A 23,774-nucleotide genomic window follows, 5' to 3' on the forward strand; every position below is an offset into this window, starting at 1 on the left:
CAAAAAGGAAAAGAGGGGCTGGAGAGATGGCTCAGTGGTCTAAGGCACCTACTTAGAACAAGCTTGGCAACAGGGACCGCGGTTCAATCCCCCAGCACCACATGCCAGCCCGCCCTGCCCCCTGGTGGGCTGAGCTGGCCACACACACACACACAGACACACACACACACTAAATAAATAAATAAATAAAAATTTTAGAAAAAAAAAAAAAAAGGAAAAGATTTGCAACTTGATTGTTGGCAGCAAATAAACAGTCAAAATCATGTGGAACTTTCTAAGACTCCTTCCCTAGGATCAGAAAGACAAATGGTACTTTTGAGACTCAGTCCAGCACACCTTCAGTGTCACAGCACCATGTCCTCCTCAGCAGGTGCGTTTCCCAAGAAGCCCTTGTCAGAACAGTGCCTGAGTACAGGGCCCCGGGACAGAACCCACCTACCGTAGGGCCAGAGGGAGAAATGCGTGCACCCTGAAGCCAGGTCGAATCTGCTCTACCTGTGTTCCGAGATCTTTCTGGAATAGTTTAGCATACACGTAGTGGTATGTTGGGAGCGGGACCCAAATATAAACCCAAATGTACTCTGGTTTCATACGCACCTTCTACACATAACCCTGTGGTAATTCATACAGTACTATTGGTGGTACTGTGTTTTTGCTGTGACCTGTCACCTAAAGTGAAGTATGGAATTTTCCATTTGTAGCACATGTTGGTGCTTAAACACCCTGAGATACTGAAGCCTTTTGGATTTGGCTTTCAGGTTACAGACAGCCTGTCTCAAATGTTCAGGAAAAGGAGTGTGACGGGAACACCTACAGCCACTTATTACTGAAGAAGTGTTTATCAAACACAATCAGTGGATCAGTAATTACAAGGGGACTTTGAGCAGGCAGGGAAAAGTAAACCTGTTCTCACACTTCTGGTGCCTCAACTGTAGAGTGAACTAAACAGGCTACCATTGAATCTCTTCAGGAAACATTTCCCAAGGACTTTTCATTGTACTGTTTATCTTTTAAAGCTACATTTCTCATACAAGGCCTATTTTTTACAAATTCATATCAAATTTATTTAAACTATAAATAGCGTGTAAGTATACATCCTCATGAATTCAAGGGGAAGTGACAAATTCCACATATTCACTATCACCTAAGACTAATAAAGACAAGGAAACCATTTCAAATTGCACGAACCCTTAGACAGCTGAAATGCCACCTGAGCACAGCACTGAACGGCCGCCTGCTTCTCTGTCAAGGCGCTCGGTGAGTGAGGAACCCTCAGAGTCCCCTGATGCAGGTGTCCCGTGTAGCCTCCTCACACACTCAAGTCAATGAGGATGGTGCCACCACGGTGGGGACTCTCAAAGCCCCAGGAAAAGCAGGATGTTTGTCATTCCCCAGCAGCTCAGCAGGATGGAGAATCCCTCTTTGGCACTGAGGGGCTAAGCCAGGCCTCTCTAGCTCATACTTCAGTGACAGACGCTGTGGTATTAAGTGCAACAGTATAGAGCCACAAAGGGGCAAGAAACAAACTGAAGGCTCTGAAGAGTGTATTATTTTTACATTTATTAAATACCATCAACTTGATCGAAACTGGCAACATGGTTCATGATATGTCTGTGAGTAGCTGTGCCTAGAGTTACTCCTACAGGGAAGAAGGGGAAACGGAAATACACAGGGACAAAAGCGGAACCCCCGCGGGGCTGTACAGGGGCAGTGCTGCCGCCTAGCTTCTTAAGCACCATGAAGGATACGAGCTCCTTTTCAAGTACACTTCGTCACACACGCGCAGAACACCGACAGAAGCCGAAGCCAAGTGTCTTGACAGTGGCCACCTCGCGGCGGAAGTGTGAATAGTACGGAAGCAAGCCGCAGGCTGCGAGATCCGTCCTCCGCCAAGGTTGGTGCGCACCAGAAAGCCAAAGTAATGCTTCTTCTGGTGCGGCATCTTCACCAGATTTTCACTAAGTTTTGGTCTCTGGACAATACTGGTAGGTAATACTTAGACTGGCAATTGTCTTAGAAAAATCAGCGTGTTATTACCATCACTGAAGAGTACCTACGATATAAATCTCTCAAAGCTTCACGCAAGTTGTTCAGTGCAATTTAGAAGTAGAAAGCCACAGACACCCACCAATGCGGCCCAGAACTGGGCAGGATGGCACACGCCTGTAATCCCAGCACTCAGGAGGTTGAGCCAGGAGGATCTCGCCAAGTTCGAGACCAGCCTGGGGGCTACAAAAGTGAGCACTAGGCCAGCCCAAGCTGCATAGTGAGATTTTGTCTCAAAAAAAAAAGTACAAAGCCATAGAAACTCAAAGGGGCATACTAGAAAACTGTAACTGCACATGCCCAAGTAATATTACACTCTCTATTCAGAGAGCAGTCCATAATTAGTAGATTTACCAAAAACCATTCTAGGACTTGAATGCCATAGTTCTCCAGGCTCTCTAAACAAAGCATTAGCGAAGTCATGATCTATTAATACTGCATCACAAACCCAAGTTCAAGGGTGCTGGTTTCCAACAGCAGGAAGGACATGGTGGCCAGCTTTCAGAATGATGTTACAGGAAATAAATCTGTAGTCCGTAGGAGATAAAGCTGTTCCTCAAGTAATGCTTCTCTAGGTTGGACACAGAACTAGAAGAAAAAAGGAAACTTTAGGAAGGAATGTATCTTGTGTGCACGTACATCAAATATTTACCTTATATACATTTTGTATGTATATAAAAAGCGGGGACCTTCAGTGATGAGAACTAAAGGTTAAGGCAAGGTGCTGTAACAGTCAAGTTTCTAAGTGTCATAAGAGGCTACACCCAACAAGGAGAAGTATGCTCAAGACATGTCAGCACCCGCCAGAAATGAGACACTCCAAGGCCGTGTCCATAGGTATCACTTAGAGACCGACAAGCCCGTAACTTTAGCCCGGTACCACAAGGTCTATGACACAGCACACTGGCTCCCTCCCGAAGTCAAAGAAGGGTGAGAGATTGTGCGCACAGCTTTTTCTCTGACCTAGGGTCAGCACAGAAGCAGCCGTACGTACATTTCTGGGCTTTGGCGTAATGGCCAAAGATGGGGGCAGGAGCAGCAAGCTGCAAGGGGCCATTTAGGCCGGTGTGAGGAGGCAGCACTGAATTAGCCCACACAACACCCACCCTACTTTCCTCGGCCAAATGAGAGCACTTCACCTTCTTTCACTTCTGACATTGCATTTAAAAAAAAAAAAAAAAAAAAAAGAAAGCAAAAATGAAATAATAAATCTCCACATTTGGTACCAATTTATAATTCACACGGTATATTTTGACATTGCATTTAAAAAAAAAAAAAAAAAAAAAACTAAGCTACTATATTACATTTAGACAGCCAAGCCACACATCTGTATTGGATTGACAGAGACCAGCCAAACGAGAGGAAGGAGTATTCTCCCCTAAAACCCCTTTCCCGGGGAGTGTCCTCCTGTCCACAAGGAAGAGAGACAGTTGACAGGTTGTGCATTTCTAGAGTAGGTGGAAAAGAGCATTTTAAATTTCCCTGCATCAGACCCGCCCACCCAGACCCAACAGCCTTTGCATCTTCCAGACTGCAGTCACTGCCCGAGTGAGTCCAGCGTCCTTTCCACCTGGTCCTCATGACACAAACCCAGGACAAAAGCGTCACATGTGCACAGCAACAGCTCATAGGAAGCAGAGACAGGAGAGATGGAACTGGGTCAGACAGGAGCCAGCAGCTGAACCCGAGCAGAACGAGCCAGGTGCTGCCTCCCTGAGGAGGCATGCGGGATGGGGTCACAGTTACAGTCCTAGGTTTTCAGAGTTAAGAATTAAAAATCCCCACCCCACCCCCGCCCCCACCCAGCACTGTGTCTCAGGGAACTACCATCGCTGCACACAGACAACTGTTAAGAGAGCCGGAGAATTCTCCCCAAGCACACTCTCTGGACCTGGCAGCGCTCTAGGGATTCCACTGTAACTGAAAACTAAGACATGTCCTTTATGTTTGTCTCATTCTTGTTCCACATCTAGAAGAACAAACCTCAGAGCAATCCAGCTTTCATACCAATGCTAGCAAAACACAAAAAGCAAATGAAGACGTCAGGTATTTAACAAAAAACTCAGAATTTAACAGGGAGAAAAGCCACCCATCAGAAAAGCAGTGCTCACACTGTCTCCTACCCAGGTTAACCTCACTAAGAGCTGACTTGAGTTTTTAGTTTCCATCCAGGCTCATAACTGTACTCATGCCCTAGTCACTTCAAGCCCCTTCCTTTTTTACAAAGCTGTGGGTGAAGAAAAGGTGCATCACAGATACTGAAATTCTCCAAACAAGTCCTAACCTTCCTTAGAATCCAGAGAACACTGTTCCCAGAAGGGGGCAGCGCTCGAAGAAGGCTGAGCACTACAGATGCGCTCTGGGATGCCTGCACAATCTGCTACACTGAATCACTGCTTTTTAAGAAAAAATTTCATTGAAAAGTATTTGCTTGCCTTTGGCCCACTTTCGATCACACTTTTAGCAGCGACCTCCTCAACTCCTCAACTGCCTCTGCCTCTAGGGTTCCCATCTTGTGTGACCATTTTTTTAAAAAAAATTTTAATCATTCATTCATTCATTCATTTATTTGGTACAGGGTCTCCCTATGCAGCTTGGACTCACAGTGACCCTCCTGTCTCGGTTTCCCCAGTGCTAGGACTTCAGGTGTGCACCATGCCTAGTTTTGGTAGCTAACATAGAACCCCTGGGGTTCTGGGGCCGGCACAACATGCAGTACTAGGGATTGAACCCAGGTCCTTGCACTTGCCAGGCAGAAGCTTAGACTGCCGCGCTATCTCCCCAGCCCTCTTGGGTGACCCTGATCTTGCTCCTAACACTGATGACCCATCTTTCACCATCCAGTGCCTGAAAGTCTTCCTGTTCATTCTCTCCTCCCCCTCGGCCCCGACACCAGTCTCTTTTGTGTCCCCTTTGAAACTGGTAACTAGTTGACCATTTCCTCTATCTGCCCCACTGATGATCTGTCCTATTCTGCCATGCCCATGACAACAGAAACCACTCCTCAGGCCACCCGGGGGCCACATGTCTACACTGAGACCCACATAACTATGCTAGTGTCTTACTAATGACCTTTTATTCCCTCTGTGTTCACAATTCAGCTGCGGCACGTATTAGCAGCCCAGGACCTCATGTGAGTTAAATTCTCTCTAATCCTCCTGCTCACAGCATATGCCACTCACCTACTTATCCTCACTCCACACAGTAAGATTAGTCACATTATGCATTTAGAAATTACTTCGACTCTTAACCAGGTGATGCACATCACTGACTACCCAAAACTCCCCAGCCACTGTATACACGCCCCTTTAACACTCACCTTTCAGTATATAGTCGGTTAATAAACTCGGAACTTTCTCACTATCATCCTTCATGGCAAGAAGAACTGCAAAATAAAGACAAAAGGAGGGAGAACAATTTAAAACTCAGATCAAAGGTAATACTTAATTTCAAATACTGTTGTCTTAATATTACATGAATCAAACAAATAAAAGGTTATTTTCTGGGAAGAAAATACAAAAGGCTGAACAAACTTAAGAACTCTGGAAAGTTACTTCCCTGATTCAAAATGTCAAAACACTGGTGGGAGAAAAAAGAAACTGGGCTATTTATACACCTCCAGTTCATCAGAAGAAATGCTAGACAGTGAATTACTACAGTACGCTTTAACGTGGATCAGGAGGACCTGGGCACTGTCTGTCCTGCGAGCTACAGAAACTGAGAGTTGGGAGCCTGACTCGACTGTGTTGTGTGGCACTGTGTTGTTGTGCTGCACTGTGTTGTGTTCTATTGTGTTGTTGTGTTTTATCATGTTTTGGTGGTGCTACAGATCAAAGCCAAAGTTTCACACGTGCCAGGCAAGTGTTCTGCTGTACTACATGCTAGCCTGACAAGTTTGTCCTCTCAATAAAGACCAAAACTGAAAAAAGCAGCCACTCAGCATGTTTTGCTTTTGGGTTTTTAATCCCAGCCATTTAGGTAAAGATAAACTCACAAACAAGTAGTTAGTGTACATGCTGCTGAAGCGAGCTCACACAACCAAGTATTGCACAGTGACTGCCCATTCAGACTTCCTCCAGAATATCCTGCTGAAAATAGCCCACTACTTTCCTGACAACAAGGAGCACAGTGTAACTATCCAGGCAGCTTTCCTAGGCTCAGGCTCTGGCCCTACTACTGCCTGACTTCTGTGACCTAACTGCTCTGTGCATCAAGGTCCTCATCTATAAGATGAGGAAAACAACTGGATCTCAGGGCCTTATCATGAAGATTAAATTACAGACATGCAGACCCCCAAGAGTATCTAGTATTAATCATCATGAACAGCACAAATATAATTCTCATTATTACTATTATCAGTGCATCTGTGACCTCCTATGAGCTTTTGCACACCTATGAGCCCTGCTGTCTCCAAAGGGCATCTGAGCTTCATCTACATATGGTGGCAGAAGGGGTTCAAGCCCTCTCCAAACTTTTCAAGAGTTAACCATTACTTTCACTTTCAAAGTGAAGGCCATCTTTCCCTCTGATGTCTTCACAATACCCTCCTGTAACAGTCTTAACTTTGACCTTCCCTCACCAAGGATTCCAAAAGTTCCAATTGTGTCAGCCTAGGGGGAGGACATCATCTGAGAACTGCCCACAGGACATTCTGATGATGGGACTGCGATGACTTTGGTTTGGCCTCTCAGTAATTCCTGGCCTCTGAGCAATACTTATGCTCCCTTCCCTGGAGGACTCTTATGTTCAGTACTTTCATTATTAATTATGTTTTACAGTGTTTTAACGTCTATTTGAAAACCACCGATCAAAAACTAGCATTATAAAAGCAGAACTGCCAGACACCTAGCCCCATAGTTAGCCATCCTCCATGTGACCTTAGACAAGCTCTTCCTGAAAATTAAGGGGCTGGCTTGATACTTTAACTTGGACTGGCTGGTGTCCCTTGATTTATCAACACATAGAGTGTTTTTGTAAAGTACTATTCACCAGAATAAACGCTTAATGCTCACAGGCAGGCGGGTGGTGGGTGCAACCCTCCGCCCACTTCTTCACCCCCCATGTCTATCAATCATGAATTCCATCCGTAAGATGTGCGCTCACCTGGGTCTCTCCTAATGAACAACTGTCACATTTACAATTAGAAGGAACTTAGATAATCAGCAAATTCAGTCCCTTCATTTTAAGGGCTATGAATTACTCCACATCATACAGAGTTCATTTACTGTGAGGTAAACTGACCGATGTTTTTATATTGATTTTTCAATGGGACGAAGAGAGATTAAGTGACTACTAGAAGAAGCCCTGAAAATAACAGGGATACAACCAGAATTTTATTCTCATTTACCATGATCCTTCAATATACCCAACATAATATGTATTTAAATCTCTTGAATTATATTAAAATGCAGGTGCCTGGAAAGTGAAGCACCTTTAGTCACTAAAGTATCCCAAGTGCTAAGAAAATGGCAGAGAGCAGGCCTTCACCAAATACTTGCAGAATGAATGCGTGTTCTTAAAATGTCACCGTCAATTTATATTCTGCCTGTAACTTTTACCACCTTGGGGCTCTATATTCGTAAGAAAGGAGAATGCTTTTCCTAAATCACTCCTAATCAGTTACTGGCAGCCCCAGCTGCATGAGGTACACAAGGCATGTTGCTAGAGATTCAAGTTACATTTCTTCCCAAACCTTTACCTCATAAACATTTCAAAAAATAAGGAAAACAGAAAAATTGTGAATTGGACACTAGCTTTAGTGCTGTGCTTGAAGTTCTGATCCTTTCTTGTTTCATTCTACTAAAAATGACATCCATTGGGGCTGGTGAGATGGCTCAGTGGTCTAAAGCACCTACTTAGAACAAGCTTAGCAAAGCACAGGGACCACAGTTCAATCCCCCAGCACCACATGCCAGCCAGCCCCGCCCCCTGGTGGGCTGAGCTGGCCACACACACACACACACACACACACACACAAATAAATAAATAAATTTAAAAAAAAAAAAATGACATCCATCATTACTGTCCAATACTGACAAAACAAGCCGAGTGGATAGCAAGCGAAAATGAAGGATTTAAGAGCCTGCAAAAGCAAATCAGGTAGCAGTTGAATTTTGTCTTTGCTCACTTTTTGTTAATATCTGAAGATCTTCAACAGATGGTGGTCCATTTTTTTTCTCATAAGGAATGACTGTTGTCAAATACTGCCAAGTTAAAAAAAAAAGTGTCATTTAAATCTGAGTTAACTTATCTGCAAAAAAGATGATACAGTGACTACAAGGTCTACTTTACCACAAGAAACACGGACTGCTTTGGTAATGAGAACACAGGCAAGGACCGCGCAGAGCTGAATAGCCTCTTCTGCTCACCTATTCGCTTCATACAAACTTTGTGTCCACATAAGGAACCACCTTTTTGCATTTGAGTTATTCAAAATTTCACAGGATTAGATCTGAGGAGGATTTGCTAAATTTGTCCATTTTTAGTCTTAACATTCTCCTTGTATGATTGATTGACTGATTGATTGATTTGACACAGGGTCTCGCTACGCAGCTCAGACTCGTAGTGATCCTCCTGTCTCAGCCTCCCCAGTGATGGGATTACAGGCGTGCACTGCCACACCTGGTTTCGGGGCAGGTACAGCATGCCCAGGGTTCCAAAACCAGCACAGGATGCAATACCAGGGATCAAACTCAGGTCCTTGCTCTTGCCGGGCAGGCACTTAGGCCACTGAGCTGTCTCCTCAGTCTCCTTGTATGCTTTTGACACATTTTAAAAACTGTAATTAAACTAAAAACACAATTTAAATTGCTAGCACATACAAAAAAAAATAATTTCCAACAACCAAATAATTCTTTTTCAAAACCATTCTTATTCTGGCTGAACAAAATAGTCAATACAGATAACATGCAACAGGTTCTTCATAAGCTAACAGAGACACACCCAAATAATTTCAGAAGCACATGAGTGTTACTATTTTAAATTACTGTGTAATTGTTTATAAGTGTTTTTAGAAATTAAAGGAAATGAGAAAAGTTAACAGGAGAAAATGGCCTAAAAAGGGAATGAGCAGTAAAAATTAATGATTCAAATCGAGACAAACTGCCTAGTTCCCCATTTGTAAAGGTCCACAAGCAGTAGGCTTGTCCTACAACTATATCACATGAAAGCAGAACCCAAAACTTACTGTCCAGACTCTCCTGTTCTCACTGCCTCACCACAAAACACAGCTGAGAGCCATGGGCACACCGCACTGGAGCAAGCTCTGCACTTAGAATCTCCTCAGCCCGGCCCACCCTGGGTCCCATGCACTAGCCCTCTGCTCTGTTCCTAACCCCAGTCCTAACTGAAAAACAAAGTAACAGAGATTGCTTAATAAAAACTGAACTCTTAGGTTCAAAAAAGTAGTAAAAGTGAATTGTCCCACCTTAAGGTACTTAAGTGTCCCACTATCTTTCTGGAACAGACTTCTCCGAAGCAAGGGCCAAGTGTATAACCAGTTAGGTTTCTTTGTAAGGAATATCCCCGAAATCTGGACAGATAGATGCCCTGCAGGGGCTCTACTTGTGCCCCTTGGAGAAGCACCCAGAATCCACACCTCAATACTTCCCACCTAGAGCACAGGGTAGGTTGAGAAGTTATTTTTCTACCTTGTGGGTTGAGAGGTGGGTGAGTTGTACTAGATTAAAAATTAAAATACATCCATCCCTTCATAGGCCCCCTTTATAAATTGTGAGTCTGACCTCTTTAATATCAACTGCTCCCTTTCAGGGTCACATAGAACCTTCAGCAGAAACTCTAGGGATTGGATTCAACTACCAAAGAGCTACAACCTGTAACCCTTCTTAATCTCCACTTGAAGAGTTGTGAGGTTAAACTTCAAATGGTGAGAGGTAATTTTAATCACCTTCATTAGTGTAGCTGTTGCCCACATCCATGATAACACTTTAATCACCGCACAAAAACGTAAATTAAATCAACTGCTACACATCTCACTATATAGTCATACTACGTATAACTTCCTTTAAACGCTGTCTTATGCTTACTTGGTAGACAAGTGACTTGGATGACTTCATAATGCACTTGAAAAGCACATGAACTAAGCTGGCATGATGGCACATGCCTATAACCTCAGCACTCTGAGAGACTGAGGCAGGAAGATCCAAAGCTCACATCTAGCCTGGCAACCTTGATGACTTAATAAGAGCCTGTCTCCAAAATTTAAAAACTGATGGGCATGTAGCTCAGTGTGAAAGCCCTAGGTTCAATCCCTAAAAAAAAAAAATTTTTTTTTCACCTAATGGAAGTTAAAATATATTCCTTACACATTTTTCACCTGAAACTCTACTGTCAAAGATACCAACATCTAGCTTTCTTCTTCCCAAAATGAGATCCTGTTTCCCAGATTTTTAGAACTATAGTAGTATAGTCTGGTTATTGTGACACATAGATTTTTCTACACATGCAATCTATTGTGTTAGTATGTTAACGCCTACTTGTTTAAAGGCAGGAGTGAGAAGTGGAGCTCTGAAACGTGTCTACTTCTTAGCCTTCTATCCAATTTGGAAAATGTTTCTCCCCAAAGAGACACTCTGTTCAGCACCAAGGCTATACAGCCAGGTAATAACCTTTCAAGCAGCGTTTTTTGTAAAACTTCCAGGATCTTAGTACATTAGTAAAGCTTCTAGGATCTTCACTTACACAGAAAAATGCAAAAAGCAGAGAATGAGGAAAATAAGGATAACTAGGCACCTGTTTCTCTCCACCTGAATTTCCAAAGGTGTGGCGGAGGCCATTCTGAATGACATTTGAGATCCCTTCCATGCTGAAGCGCTACAGGCAGCAAGGCACGGCCCAGCCAAGAAGGACAGAGAGAGAAATTTGAAGACTGTTAGTAAGAGTGTACCACAATGACTCGCGTGCCCAAGGGACAAGCAGTTAGGAAAGGTCACTCCCCCCTCAGAGAAAGCAGACACACTCGTGCTGTCTCCACGGCGCTCTCGTTTCCATTCCTTTGCAAATCAAACACAGAAGTCAGTGCTTTTATGCTACATTTATGAAGCTTTTTCCTGATGGAACTGATAAATAAATTTGTTCCAATGCAAATGCTGTCATTTGTAGACATCACCATTTCAGACAAAATTCACCATATAATTTTCAAAATAGTACTTACATTTCATCAAGAGTCTAAAAAGTTACCACTACCAATATGCATATTTTCAGCCTATGTTTGTATACATCCTGGGGCTGTCTGGAGAACTTTAACCTAACCCTTGGCAAATGAAAATGCTGTCCCTTTGGACACCCAAGTACTGCCTTCCGCTCACTCTCCCGGAACCTGTGTGACCTGGAGGACAGCACGGGCTCCCTCAGCAGGAGCGGATCCAAGTCACCAGATGAGCCCCCAAAACTTCTGTAGACTCTCCACTCCATTTCCAGGAAGCAATTCTAGCTTCTTTCTCCCAGCAACCTCCAAGACTTCCTAGAATTCATTGTACTGAAAAAAAGAGTGTTTTTTCCTAAACTACTTATCTTGATTTGTAACCGGTCTGCAATGTCACCGGGCACCATGGGAAGAGCCCAGTGGCGCCTCCGCGGCACTGAGTCCAAGCGGCAGAGGATTCCTACCGCATGACTAACTGAGGGGCAGGCAGCGGGGCAAGGAGCTGCAGCCCGGGCCCGGGGGACTTCCACCTGGGGAACAGTACAGGGAAAGGGGACCCCCACACAGAGTCAAGGAGGCACCCTCCAGACCAATGTACCCAGCCTGGAGAGAAGACCAGCACCCAACACAGCAGTCCCCGCCCTCGAGAAACGTACAGTTTGGTCCAGGGTTCTCAAAGTGTGGTCCAGGTAGATCCCAGGAACTTCCTGAAATCTTCTCAGCACTCCATGAACCCAAAATTATTTTCTTAATGCTATCAAAATTTAAGTTGTCTTTTCATTCTCAACCTCTCATGACCTATAGTCAAGTATTTCAAATAACAGGCTGAATATAGAAAACAATGTGAAACCCTAGTTGCCTTCAATGAAGCCAGACACTCAAGAGACTTGACAAAAACACACAGCAATGACATTTTTCTCACTAGTTTTTTAAAAACTATAGTCACTTTCATAAAAGGATGCAATTTAAATAGGAACTAATAAATTCATCATTAGTATTCCCAGTGAATTCATACTTTAAATGTTGCTAGTTCTCATTTGAAAAGCAGTCAACAGGGCGTGATGGTATGTGCCTATAATCCCAGGGCTTAAGAGGCTGAAAAGCAGGAAGGATCACTACAAGTCCCATCTGTGTAGTGAGACCCTGTAGACCCTGTATTAAATACATTTAAAAAAAAAAAAGGCAGTCAATATTGATCAACACAGTGCATACAGAGGTCTCTGGAGAACTCTAAAAATTTTAAGACTATAAAGAAGTCCTGACAACAAAAAGCTAAAAACTACCAGAAGGGTTGTGCCCAGCGGAGCTGACCATGGCCCTCTGTAGCACGCACATCACCCCGTGGCATTACCGGAAATCCGAGGCCCACAGCGGCTGTAGGGAGCGCGTCCCTCTACATCGCCCTCGCATCTCACCATCTTCCCTACCCAGTCCTTCCCAGGTCCAGACCTACACCCGGGCTCTGCTTTACAGGACCCAGCTGTCTGGTCGAGGTATTTTGCCCGGTTACTCCTCACTGAGGGCAGAACTATTACCTTTAATGAACAAGGCTACTTGTACAAGGAAAAACTACAGATAACAATTTTCATAGATCTCTACATGAACAACATAACTTTGTCCTCTTTTTAAAACAAATCATCCAAAAAGATGACATTTTAGGCTCCAGAGTCTGCAATAAAAATTATAGGAAATGATTTTTCAATAAACAAGTTGGCTCATTTTTTTTTAGTCTGTTGAATGCTTCCTTTGAAAAGAAACAAAGAGGGAAAATACTTATTTTCAGTCTATTATCTGCTTTTACTCTCTAGGCATATTAAAGCCAGATATAAATATAGAAAATCTCAAGCAAGGTAAGAAGTTTTAGTTCACATACTAGGAAGTTCAAGGCACACTTTACACGTGGACAACACATTCCAAAAATGGTATCCTTATTTCATCAGCCAGAAATCTAATTCTTGTCACAAAAAAAGAAGAGAATACTGACACGCTTTCAATTTGTAAGCTACAATTGTGAAAGCTGCACATGGTGGAACACACCTGTAATCCCAACACTGGGAGGCTGAGACAGGAGCACTACTGTGAGTTCAAGGCTAGCCTGAACTACAAAGTTAGACCCTGCCTCACACACACAAACAAACAAACAAACAAACAAAAGTATATGGTTTAGGTTTTCCTAAATAAGCAGCTAATGGGCAGTGCTAACCCATTTCAACTAGTAGAAATCTGGCTCCTTGTGAGATGACTGATGCAGTCAGAACTCTAGGTTTAGTAGAAAGAGGGGAAACAACCGCAGGAAGCCAGGGCAACTCAGAACAATGCACCGCCAAGGACTCATAGAAGTACGGCAGTAAAGGGAGTCTCTCAGAGAACTTCTGCCCTCACTGTTGACGGTGGCTGCATCCGGCGGTTTGGCCCACAGGGCTCCACTGGCTCTAGGACCTTCAGCTGCCAAGAGATGAACTCTGGAAGCAACACAGCACTCAGCAAGACTCTGCTGCCTCTTCTCCACTGGGACAGTTACAGAACAGGCGGCTCAAAAGGCTCATGGGCAAACAAGCAAGATGACAGAGAAAACATGTCCTCTCTTCGCTACACTCTCAGATTCCCCCCTCAACTGGGCCTTCCCTACCAGCAACTTCCACTTCCCAAGCCTGCAACCTTCCTCTCTCTCTAGCTTCTCTTCAGACAGCTCTCAGCCATCTCCTTTTCTGAGGCTGAAGTCCACCAACACTTCCCTAACCTCTTGGAACCTCTTTTCCTGAACTCTCTCCCCAGATTCTCAATACCATCCTCCCCTCTCCCTGCCTGGTACTTCTGAGAAGTGCCTCTTTCACTGTCCATCTCATTGGCAAAGTGTTCCCAGAGTTCAGTCTCTGTTTTTCTCCCACGTATTCCTTCAGGACATTACCACTCAACATTTTCAACTTCTCCCATCCATCTACAGATCCACTTTCCTAAGAACATCAAAGTGTTTCAGTACAGGACTGGCAGGTGGTTAAGAGCTCGGTAAACCTTAGCTAACTCTGCTGTGGTGTTCTTCCTGAGCTTCACATTTGCATGTTCAGTTGGCACCTGCATATCTGTACCTACTGTGTGTTTAATCTGTACCTACTGTGTGCATAATGGCAGCCCACTGGACGTGTCTGTATTACTATCTGTAGTCCCTAAAACTCATCACATCCAATCCTAAATTCTTCTTCCCTCCCACACTGAGAAATTAAAAAAAAAAAACCTGTTCCTTCTTCTGCACTCAATTCCTCATTCATTTACTGATTCTTTCTAAGATTTATGGAACCAGATACTCCTCCGTGGAACAGGGATCCAATGTGAACATGTCAGTCAGGCCCTTCTCACCCTCCTAAGTGCCAGCCCAATGCACTGGTGACACAAGAAGGTAACTGCAGACAGCAAGTGTCCTATTGACGAAACAATTAAGGCAATGAAAAAATGGATGCTGGGAAGGAAGACAAAAGCTCTCTAAAGAGATAGGTGACACTGAGCTGGGACATAAATTATATACCCATCCCAGATGAGTCACAAAGCACAGTGATAAAAGAGGCCTTCTAGGAGAGCAAAACCAAAAGCAGTCCAGCTGGCCAAGGACACGGTCACCCCACTGCCACCCCAGTTTGGAAGCCTCATTACTGGTATCCAGGAGAATGTGACACAGTAGCTACTTCGTGTCCACATGACCTTCCTGCCAGTAAGAAGTTGTCGTTGCCCTGATCCTTTTCCTCTTCCCCACTTTGTACACTGGGCGTGCTGGACTGGATGGCTTCACCCTGGGACTGTAGGGGCCGCATCCACAGCAGATGGGAAGCCCAGGCGGCCCTCAGACACTGGGCTCCTGAGGAGCAGCTGCGCTGCCCAGCCAGACTCACCCTCTCCCCTTGGAGAAGGGACGATGCGCTTTCTGGACCTCACCTAGCTCCTCTCCCACCCCTTGGTGCCCCAAGCAAGCAAGCCCACTGCCTCAGCAGCTTTGAAATGCCTCTATTTCTCCACTTCCTTGGCCGAGCTCTTAGCCACCTGGCTGCACCAGACTTTTTTTATAATGTATTTGGTACAGGGTCTACAGGGTCTCACTATGTAGATTGGACTCGTAGGGATTTTCCTGTTTTCAGCCTCCTAAGCGCTGAGATTACAGGGTGCACCACCATACCCAATCTCAATCATGTGCACCCCGCGGGCAGAGCCCACAAGGCATGCCAGGATGGAACCCAGCTGCTGTGCTCTGCCTAAGCCGATGCCTTATTCTGCTAAGCTATCTGACAAGCCCTGCACCAGGCTCTTAATGGACTCTTATCTTCAGCCAAGTCTCTCCAGGCAGGGCTCCTTGAAGGAACTCTGAAGTTACTCTTCAAAAAGACAGATCTGAACATAGCACTCCCTGGCCCTCCAGAACCCCTTTATGGTTTCCTTCCAGCTCTAAGTAGCGCCAATGCCTCAGAATGGCAACTGAGCCTCTGCATGAGGTACTTCCTCCTCCCTTGTCTTTCCACTTTCTCCCTCAGCTTCTAGCATTAGCCAAGTGAACAACTGGCAGTTTCCCGGATGTCCAAGACCCCTCCAGGTGGCTGCACTTACCACTCTGCCTGTTCTCAATTTCCCAGAACAGGAAACCAAATGAGGAACAACGGTGACATATGCACACCTCCACCACACAACAGTGACAGCAGAAAACAGTGGCTGTGGGGAACACAGTAGTATTCATACTGCACTCCGGGGCTCTCGACCCTAACACTACTGGCATGTGGAGTCTGTGCTGGACAGATCTGTGAGCTGCGGAAAGCTGCCAGCATCTCTGGCCTCGGCTCACCGGGATGCCAGGAGCACTCACCCCCACCCCACTCCTGCCTCTCTCCATTGCACCCAGTACAACAGTGACCAATGTTTTCAGACACTGTCCCTACGGAAAACAAAACTGGCCTGGCTGAGAATCACTGCCCTGAAGTACAAGAGACAGTTTGTCATCCCGAGCCTTATCCTGTGGCCACACGCCCCTAGAGAGATGAAATCCATTCTGCATCCTTGGCACACACATTTCGAATATACTTGGGGATCAATAAATGTTTGTCTAATAGTAGTAGGAAAACATATAATTTTTTTTCCTTTATGAGTCTCACAATATTGCCCAAGATGGCTTCAAATTCCTGGACTCAAGTGATCTGCCTGCCTCAGCCTCCTGAGTAGCTGGAACTACAAACAGATATCAAGCAACAAAGAAGAAAGACAAAGGATCAGAAAGATAAAGGCAGCATGAGTAGGAAAAAACAGAAAAAGCACGTACCAGAGCATACAATAGACTCTGCTTTATAAATGCTTCATAATTTTCAAAAAATAATAAACCCCTTTGGAAGGCAAAATGAATTTTAAAAAGATAAAACCTCCGAGGCAGGTTAAATTTCCTCGTTAACAGACGTCACCTCATTTAGAAATGCTCCGTTTACAACCCTGAGAGCAGATGCAGTATTATTAGGTGCTCATGGTGCTTAACTGGGCCGGAGGGAAGATTGTTCTCTCTGCCTAAATTTTATAAGTAGAAGGAGAAGAAAACTGAAAAAGGGTGGGGCAAGGGTGCGGGCTGGAAGCATTCTTTTTGAGCATGTCTCGCTGTACAAGCACCACAGACATCTAAAGCGAGTCTCAGGGTTATGAGTGCTGGATTAAGTGACAGACATTAAAAATGTGTTAGGTTAATGAAAATAAGCCATTAGTTAAAAAGCTAGATTGTCACATACCCATTGTCCTTCCATTCAATCTATCCAGCCCCAAACATATGGAGCCAAGAATCCAAATGCCTACCCTCGAGGTGAAGAGCTGGAATACATCCGGATTCTGAAGCTATTCTGTAACCTACGCATGCATTTCCCAGGGCATCTTGAAGAAAGAGTTAAGAGTTGTATAAACACCCTTCTCAGAATGGAATGTCTGTTTGAGCCCATCTATGAGCAGGAAAATGATTAAGCATTGCACTATTTACTGTATTGTTGCCCGCACTCCTGATAAAGTGCCCACGTAATGTGGCAAGGCCAAGGGAAGGACGCAAGGCTTTCAAAAACAGTGCTTAGCCTGAGACTATTCACAACTGCCTCGCGATCGCTTCCTTCCCTGGCCCACACATCTTCCAAATCTCAACCTCAGTCATTCTCTGGAAACTTCGCAGACAAAACCAGGAGCAACAAAGTGTAAACAAGGTATAGATTACAAAAAGACTATAAAAACCTGGAAGACTCTTGTCTTCCAGGCCAAGACCTCCAGGCCTTGACAAACGAGCCCGCAGAGCTCAGAAGAGCTAAGCCCGCGCCAAGGCCCCACTCTGTGAGGCTCCTCCATCCTCGCTTGCGCACCCCGCGCACCCCACACCCCGCGCACCCCGCACATCCCACGCACCCAGCACACGGCATCCTGCGTGCGAGCTTCCCTCTGCTCCATCAAGAAGGGACAGCAGCTGTGATAGTTACATTCTGGGGTTGCTAGGAGAGTGAAATGAGATAATCCACATGTGAAATGAGATAATCCACAGGTGACATGAGATAATCCACAGGTGAAATGAGATAATTCATGAGAGCACATAAGTAAAGTGCTCAGCAAATAGCAAAGAGCTCAGAAAGTCTCGGCTCTGGTCTCTTAAACACAGGCTAGGACAACACTGTGGATATCACTCCCGAAGTGGAATAATCACACCTTTCTGCTTTCTCCTGAACAGCAAAGTACAGTCCATCAGGTTCTCCAAATATACATAAAATTGCCATGATTACAGGACTCAGCCGAAAAGAGGAGTGGGGAGAAGACAAGATGTTACCTTCCCTGGCTGGCTCCAGAGACCAGCCAGAGCTGAAACTGCAAACAAGTTAACAATTTTAGGTAATTCAAGGTCTTTCTGAACTAAAAATATTTCACAAACCAAAAAGCAACAAGAAGCAAACACAAAATTGCAGTCTGTCCCCTTTGCAGAACATTCACCAGCTCAACTGATTTCAAAAACAGCAACATCCAGGCAGGGATAAGGCAAAGTACCATGGAGGCCACGGAATTCCGGGAGCCTGCTGCCGACTCTGCCCCGCCTGGGCCTCAGCTGAACCGGCAGCCCAGACGGCGGCAGGCCTGCGCGGCCTCTCGGCAGCCTCAAACTCAAGGCTTAACATCAGAGGAAAAAAGTGGGCAAAAGCAATTCAGGAATACTTCTCCCCTGTTATCTACTCTGACTCCATTAATATTCTTTATACTCGAGATGTTCAAAGGAAAGGGAAAATAACGCATAAGCCTAATAATTGTTCTTTATAAGTTATATCCTATTCAACAGTTCTCATGATTCTCAAATATTAAAACAGACTGAATTTTAAATAAAACTCAAAATAATCAAAACATGAGAAAATATGGACACAGTTAAGTGTTCAAGAAAACAAAGTGAAAATATTCAAATAATTAAGATAATCTATTAAAAGATAAAAATACTATCTTGTTTTAATACTTTAAGTCAAATAGGTGTGATGCAAGTAAGAAAGCAATGATAAAAGTGAATTCCAAAAAAAAAAAAAAAGTGAATTCCACCATTCCTTATTGTTTTTTGGCACAGAATCTCTGTAGTCCACACTGGCCTTGAACTCACACAAATCCTCCTGCCTCAGCCTCCCAACTGCTGGACTGCAGGAATACACAACATGCCAAGAGAATCCTACCTTTTAAAATTTAAAAAAAAAAAAAAGCCTCTAAGTAAATTAGAAAAATATTCATTATTCAAAGGCAAAAAATACTTGATGTTGTTTTGGACATTAAGTACCTATGTCATAAGCTTGTTCTCGGAACAGAAAGATGTGACACAAAAAGTAGGAATGAAGTGGGAAATTAGGAATTAAATATAGTATCAACTAATTTAATATTTTGTAGCTGAAGAATTTACACCTTTTATGTAATTTAACATAAGCATGGAAATTAATTATTGCCAATCCTTCTCCAAGCCAGACTAAAATAACTAATCATAGCAATTTTATAAATTATTTCCTGGTTCTTATGGTTACGCCAAGTACAACAAGAGCACAATGTTCTGGAACATTCTGGCTTCTCTGTGGACCCAGATCATGTTCTCTCTAAGACACAGGAACTCAAGAATGGATCCACAATATTTACTACATTAACTGCTGGGCCACAGATGGCCACTATTATCATCACTGAAAAAATGCAAATAATATATCCAAAGCTAGTAGAGATAGATTATGTCTCTAGGCAATGTTATCTTTCATAAATTTATTTCATGTCTAAAAAATTGATAATCCATAGTTTAAAATTATGAAAAATAATCATTATACATCCAAGTTTCTCTCTACTCCACAATGGCCTCCCTGCTCTAATGTATAAATGTTTAGCTAATGCTCTTTACAATAAAGAAAAATGCAGAGAAACACTATCAGTAGTCTCAACAAATGATTCTTGAAAATATATTCACCTTTATGTTCAAGCACATATATACGGCAGAATTTGCCCTCTCAACTACCACCATTTAGAAAAATGAGAGATATGTACCTTGTCTACTTCTCAGTCACCTTTTAAGTCACCCTGTATTAGGGTGGGTAAATAGTGTGCCGAGGACTGTAAACATTTTTAATTCTGTGGTTCGTCCACAATCTAGAACCAACTGGCCCGCAGCTCCCTTCACCTAGCTACTGGGTCTTTCTCTCTCTCTCTCTCTCTCTCTCTCTCTCTCTCTCTCTCTCTCTCACACACACACACACACACACACACACACACACACACACAGCACAAAGGTCCCTCATTGATCACAGACCCTATCATGTAAGAGGCTTGGAGAGGGCTTGGCCGAAGTGTCACTTTTTTCAGGTAAAATTCAGACTGCTGCTGATGGGTTCTTCAGGAAAGGAACCAATAAACCAACCCTTAGGATAAAACAAGGCAACATTTTACCTAACAGTTCAATGACTGTTCAGTGGCACAGCACCTGCCCAGCAAGCAGGAGGTCCTGAGTTCAATTCGCCATACAAAAAAAAAAAAATATTGCCCCAAACTAGGCAACAGTTTATAAATAAATTTTGGACAGTGTAGTGATCTTTTTACTTATACAAAGTTACTTAAGTGGAGTTCACATCTTTTTTCCTCTCATTTTTAACTTTAGTATATCAGAGGTTGGCGAACTTTTTCCTATAAAAAGCCAGAGAGAAATCATTTTCAACTTTGCAACAATTTGAGTATGTCCTAGCAGCATCAAAGCAGCCACAGGTGATATGCAGATAAGTGGATGTAGCTGGTTCCAATAAAACTTTATTTATAAAACAGGAAGAAGATGAAAAAAATAAAAATTAAAAAAATAGGAAGAGGATGGATTTGGCTCTTGGGTAGTAGTTTGCGCTCCCAATCCTTGGTTTAAATAAGCTAGGCAAACATGTAAATTTAACTTTTAAATTGAAAAGAAAAAGAAAGAAGAGTAAGGTCCCTGGTTTGGCTTGTTTGTTGGTTGGCTGATTGGCTTGTTGGTTTTAAACCAAAGCCACAAATTCAAGCAGATGTGTAAGAAAAGTTCCTTGTACACTAAGATTTAGAATAACTTCAGGATGATCTAATAGTGGCTGCCTAAATAAAAATAAATCTCTCTTACTGTGGTCAACTGTGGTCAAGATTAAATGAAAAACTATTACTTGGAGCACAAAATACATTGGCTATTAGTGATAACATGAGCTGAATGAGTCATAAAGACAGAAAACGGCATCTGTGGGAAAAAAGTATGTATGAGAAAGGCTATCACCTCAGCTCTAGCTTTCTCCCATTCCTAAGCAATTATCTTCTTAACCCCCATCAGTAAGTAATATATTAGAGTAATACAGTTTGGTGGGGGTTTTTTGGTATGTGTTACCAGGGATTGAACTCGGGACCTTATGGTTGCCAGGCAGGCATTTATGCCACTGAGCTATCTCCCCAGCCCCTAGAGTAATATGATCATTCTACTGCAATTTCTTTCTTTCCCTTTTTTTTTTTTTTTTTTAACGTATTTTAGGGAAGGGTCTACAGGGTGTTCAGGGTCTCACTACTAGATCGGACTCATGGTGATCTGCCTGTTTTCAGCCTCCCAAGAGCTGGGCTTACAGGCGCGCGCCACCACGCCCAGTCTCAATGGCCATCTCAGCGCATCCCAGGTGGAGCCAGCACAGCAGGCCCGGGGATCGAACTCCCAGCCCCTGCCCCTGCTTGCAGGCAGACAGCAATTTCTTGTTTATCCAGTACCCATCAGTCACTGATGGCTAATATCAGAACAAACTTTTCGTGTCATACCAAGCAGTTACACGTTTCTGGTAGTGGTGGACATAAGGCTTGAGAACTCTCTTCACAGTTAAATGTGATTACCACAAACAGAGCGTATTATCAATGCTTATGTTTTCAACCATAGACTTACAATAAGCAACCTCACGTGTCCCGAATTCCAAAGACACTGCTGGGTTTTGGAAAGCATAAGCTTACTAATGTCTGATGCAAAGCAAATATGCAGCGTTGTCTTTAATTCGAGATGAGCAGCAGCTACTAAATTAAAACATAATCTGGTATATTTCAACTTCCCTCTTATACTCAAGAGCACTGTCAGGGGCCGGGGAGATGGCTCAGTAGAATAAGCGCTTGCCTGGCAGGCGCAAGGGCCTGAGTTCAATCCCCTGTTCCAGAAAATAAAGAGCACTGCCTTTAAAATTCTATGCCCTGACCATATGTTTGATAGAAATACAGCCTCCCCTCCAACCTAAAAATAGAACAATAACTCCATTACCACCAGGCATGGTGGTGTACGCCTATAATCCCCCTGCACATGGGAGGCTGAGCAGCGGGATCACTGAGTTCGAGGCCAGCCTGGGCTACATAGTGAGATCCTGACTCAAAAAATAATAATAATAATAATAATAATTATACCAATACTACAAATTCAAATCTGGAATTCAATCTCCATGTCCTAGAAACAAGGTGTTGTGCCGGGAAGACACAGTAGATCAGTCTTTGAGGGGTCTGTACTGTGTGAGAGATTGGAGCCAAAGACTGCAACACAGGCTAGCACCGCGACAGGAGAAGCGTGTGGGCTCGCACAAATAAACACGAAAAAATTTCAAGTGACAGAACAGGCAATCTGTCAAAGAACACAAGCGGCCTATAAATCAAGCCATTGCCTGACTCTCCTATCAGAATTATATCTAATCATGTCCATGGGAGAAAGTGTGGGGAAACGGTTGCTACCTACTACAGTTAGGTTACATTTGGTATAACCTGAAAAAGGCAGTCATTTAAAACTGCAAATTCTTTGATCTAGAAATTTTATTGGCTTCAGAAAGTGAGTAAACTAACTGCACCAAACAACAACAATTTTTTTTTTTACATTCCATTTTAAGATTTGGTCTAATAATAGGAATTTCAGGTTCCTACAAAACATCCAAGGGGAAAATGTCAGGTAGGCATTTGGATATTTATCTTGACATTTACTCGGGGTGTGTGGAACTCTGAAATACATTACTTCATTGAATCCTCCCGATTTCGAAAGTGCCTACACCCAGCGGCAGGACTAGGACGCAAAGCCCTAACCCATTCCTCATCAGTAAACTATGCAGTGAGCTTGGCTCCCGGGAGAAAGAGCCACCCAGGCTTACTGACAAGTTCCTTCTTCCGTCTCTCATTATTCAGCAGAAACGTACCCAGCACCTCACGCTGGAACTAGAGATACAAAGAGAACCAAGTTACATTCCCTATTCTTGGGGAAACATGACTGAGACTGCGATGAAAAAGAATCGCAGTATATGATGACTGTGAGAGACAGTTAAAAGGTGTAATACTAAACTCGAAAGGACAGAGAAGTCAACTTTTCACTGGAATTGTAAAGCAAATTTTCCAGAACTGCATATTTAAACAATTTTTTTTTCCCCTGAGAAGAATGACGGAGAGGAAAGGGTCTAAGAAAAGACGACAAGGCTTAACCATGATTTTGAGTTTTAAAAAAAAAAGAGAGAGAGAGAAAAGGAAACCCACTCAAAAAAAAAAAAAAAAAAAAAAAAAAAAAAAAAAAAAAAAAAAAACAAAAATATAAAATATCAAGACCCAGAACATCACAATCACTTCAAACAAACGTGGCTAGCTCACTAACTGTGACGACCTTCAACCTGGCCAGCCCCCACCTCCAGATGCTGCGACAGGGCAGAGGAAGCACCGTCTCTGACTCCCTTGAACTGAGATTCCCAAAGACATAGATTCCTCTACCTCCCTCCAAACTGGAAGGTGCAAAGGGGCTGGGAAGTGTCCCTTACCAAGCACAGGTAGCAGTGGGACAGTGACCACCCGATCTAGCACAACTCCCTGACAGCTATGGTACTGACCACCTTACCCAGACAGCTACGCAACTGACCACTGAAAAAGAAGAAAAAGAATTGGTGCTCCAAGAGGGAAACAGATTTATCTTTTTTCCTTGCTACTGTGTCTTGAATAGTGCCTGGCACAGGCGGACCCTTTACAAAAATCTGACCAATGAATGACTAACGTCTTACACAACAGAAAACATAGTTATTTTAAAAAGTGAAAGTCAGGGGAGAGG

General features: G+C 43.5%; 1 protein-coding gene across 2 annotated transcripts in view; it reads right to left on the reverse strand.

The window, feature by feature from the left end:
* Positions 1-2,238: 2,238 nt before the first annotated feature.
* Positions 2,239-23,774, reverse strand: part of Fez2 (fasciculation and elongation protein zeta 2) — a 39,714-nt gene continuing 18,178 nt past the window's right edge. Inside the window, exons 6-9 of one of the 2 annotated variants that reach the window (XM_023711294.1) lie at positions 10,798-10,878; positions 8,174-8,249; positions 5,366-5,431; positions 2,239-2,634 (exon numbers count right to left, since the gene is read on the reverse strand). In XM_023711294.1, the coding sequence (XP_023567062.1) occupies positions 2,618-2,634; positions 5,366-5,431; positions 8,174-8,249; positions 10,798-10,878 (240 nt within the window). In that variant the 3' untranslated portion in view covers positions 2,239-2,617. The remainder of the gene's footprint in view (positions 2,635-5,365; positions 5,432-8,173; positions 8,250-10,797; positions 10,879-23,774) is intronic. The other variant, XM_023711295.1, reaches the window with a different exon arrangement.

This window comes from Octodon degus, unplaced genomic scaffold (assembly GCF_000260255.1).
Source record: "Octodon degus isolate 3935 unplaced genomic scaffold, OctDeg1.0 scaffold00020, whole genome shotgun sequence".
In the NCBI taxonomy this organism is placed as follows: domain Eukaryota; kingdom Metazoa; phylum Chordata; class Mammalia; order Rodentia; family Octodontidae; genus Octodon; species Octodon degus.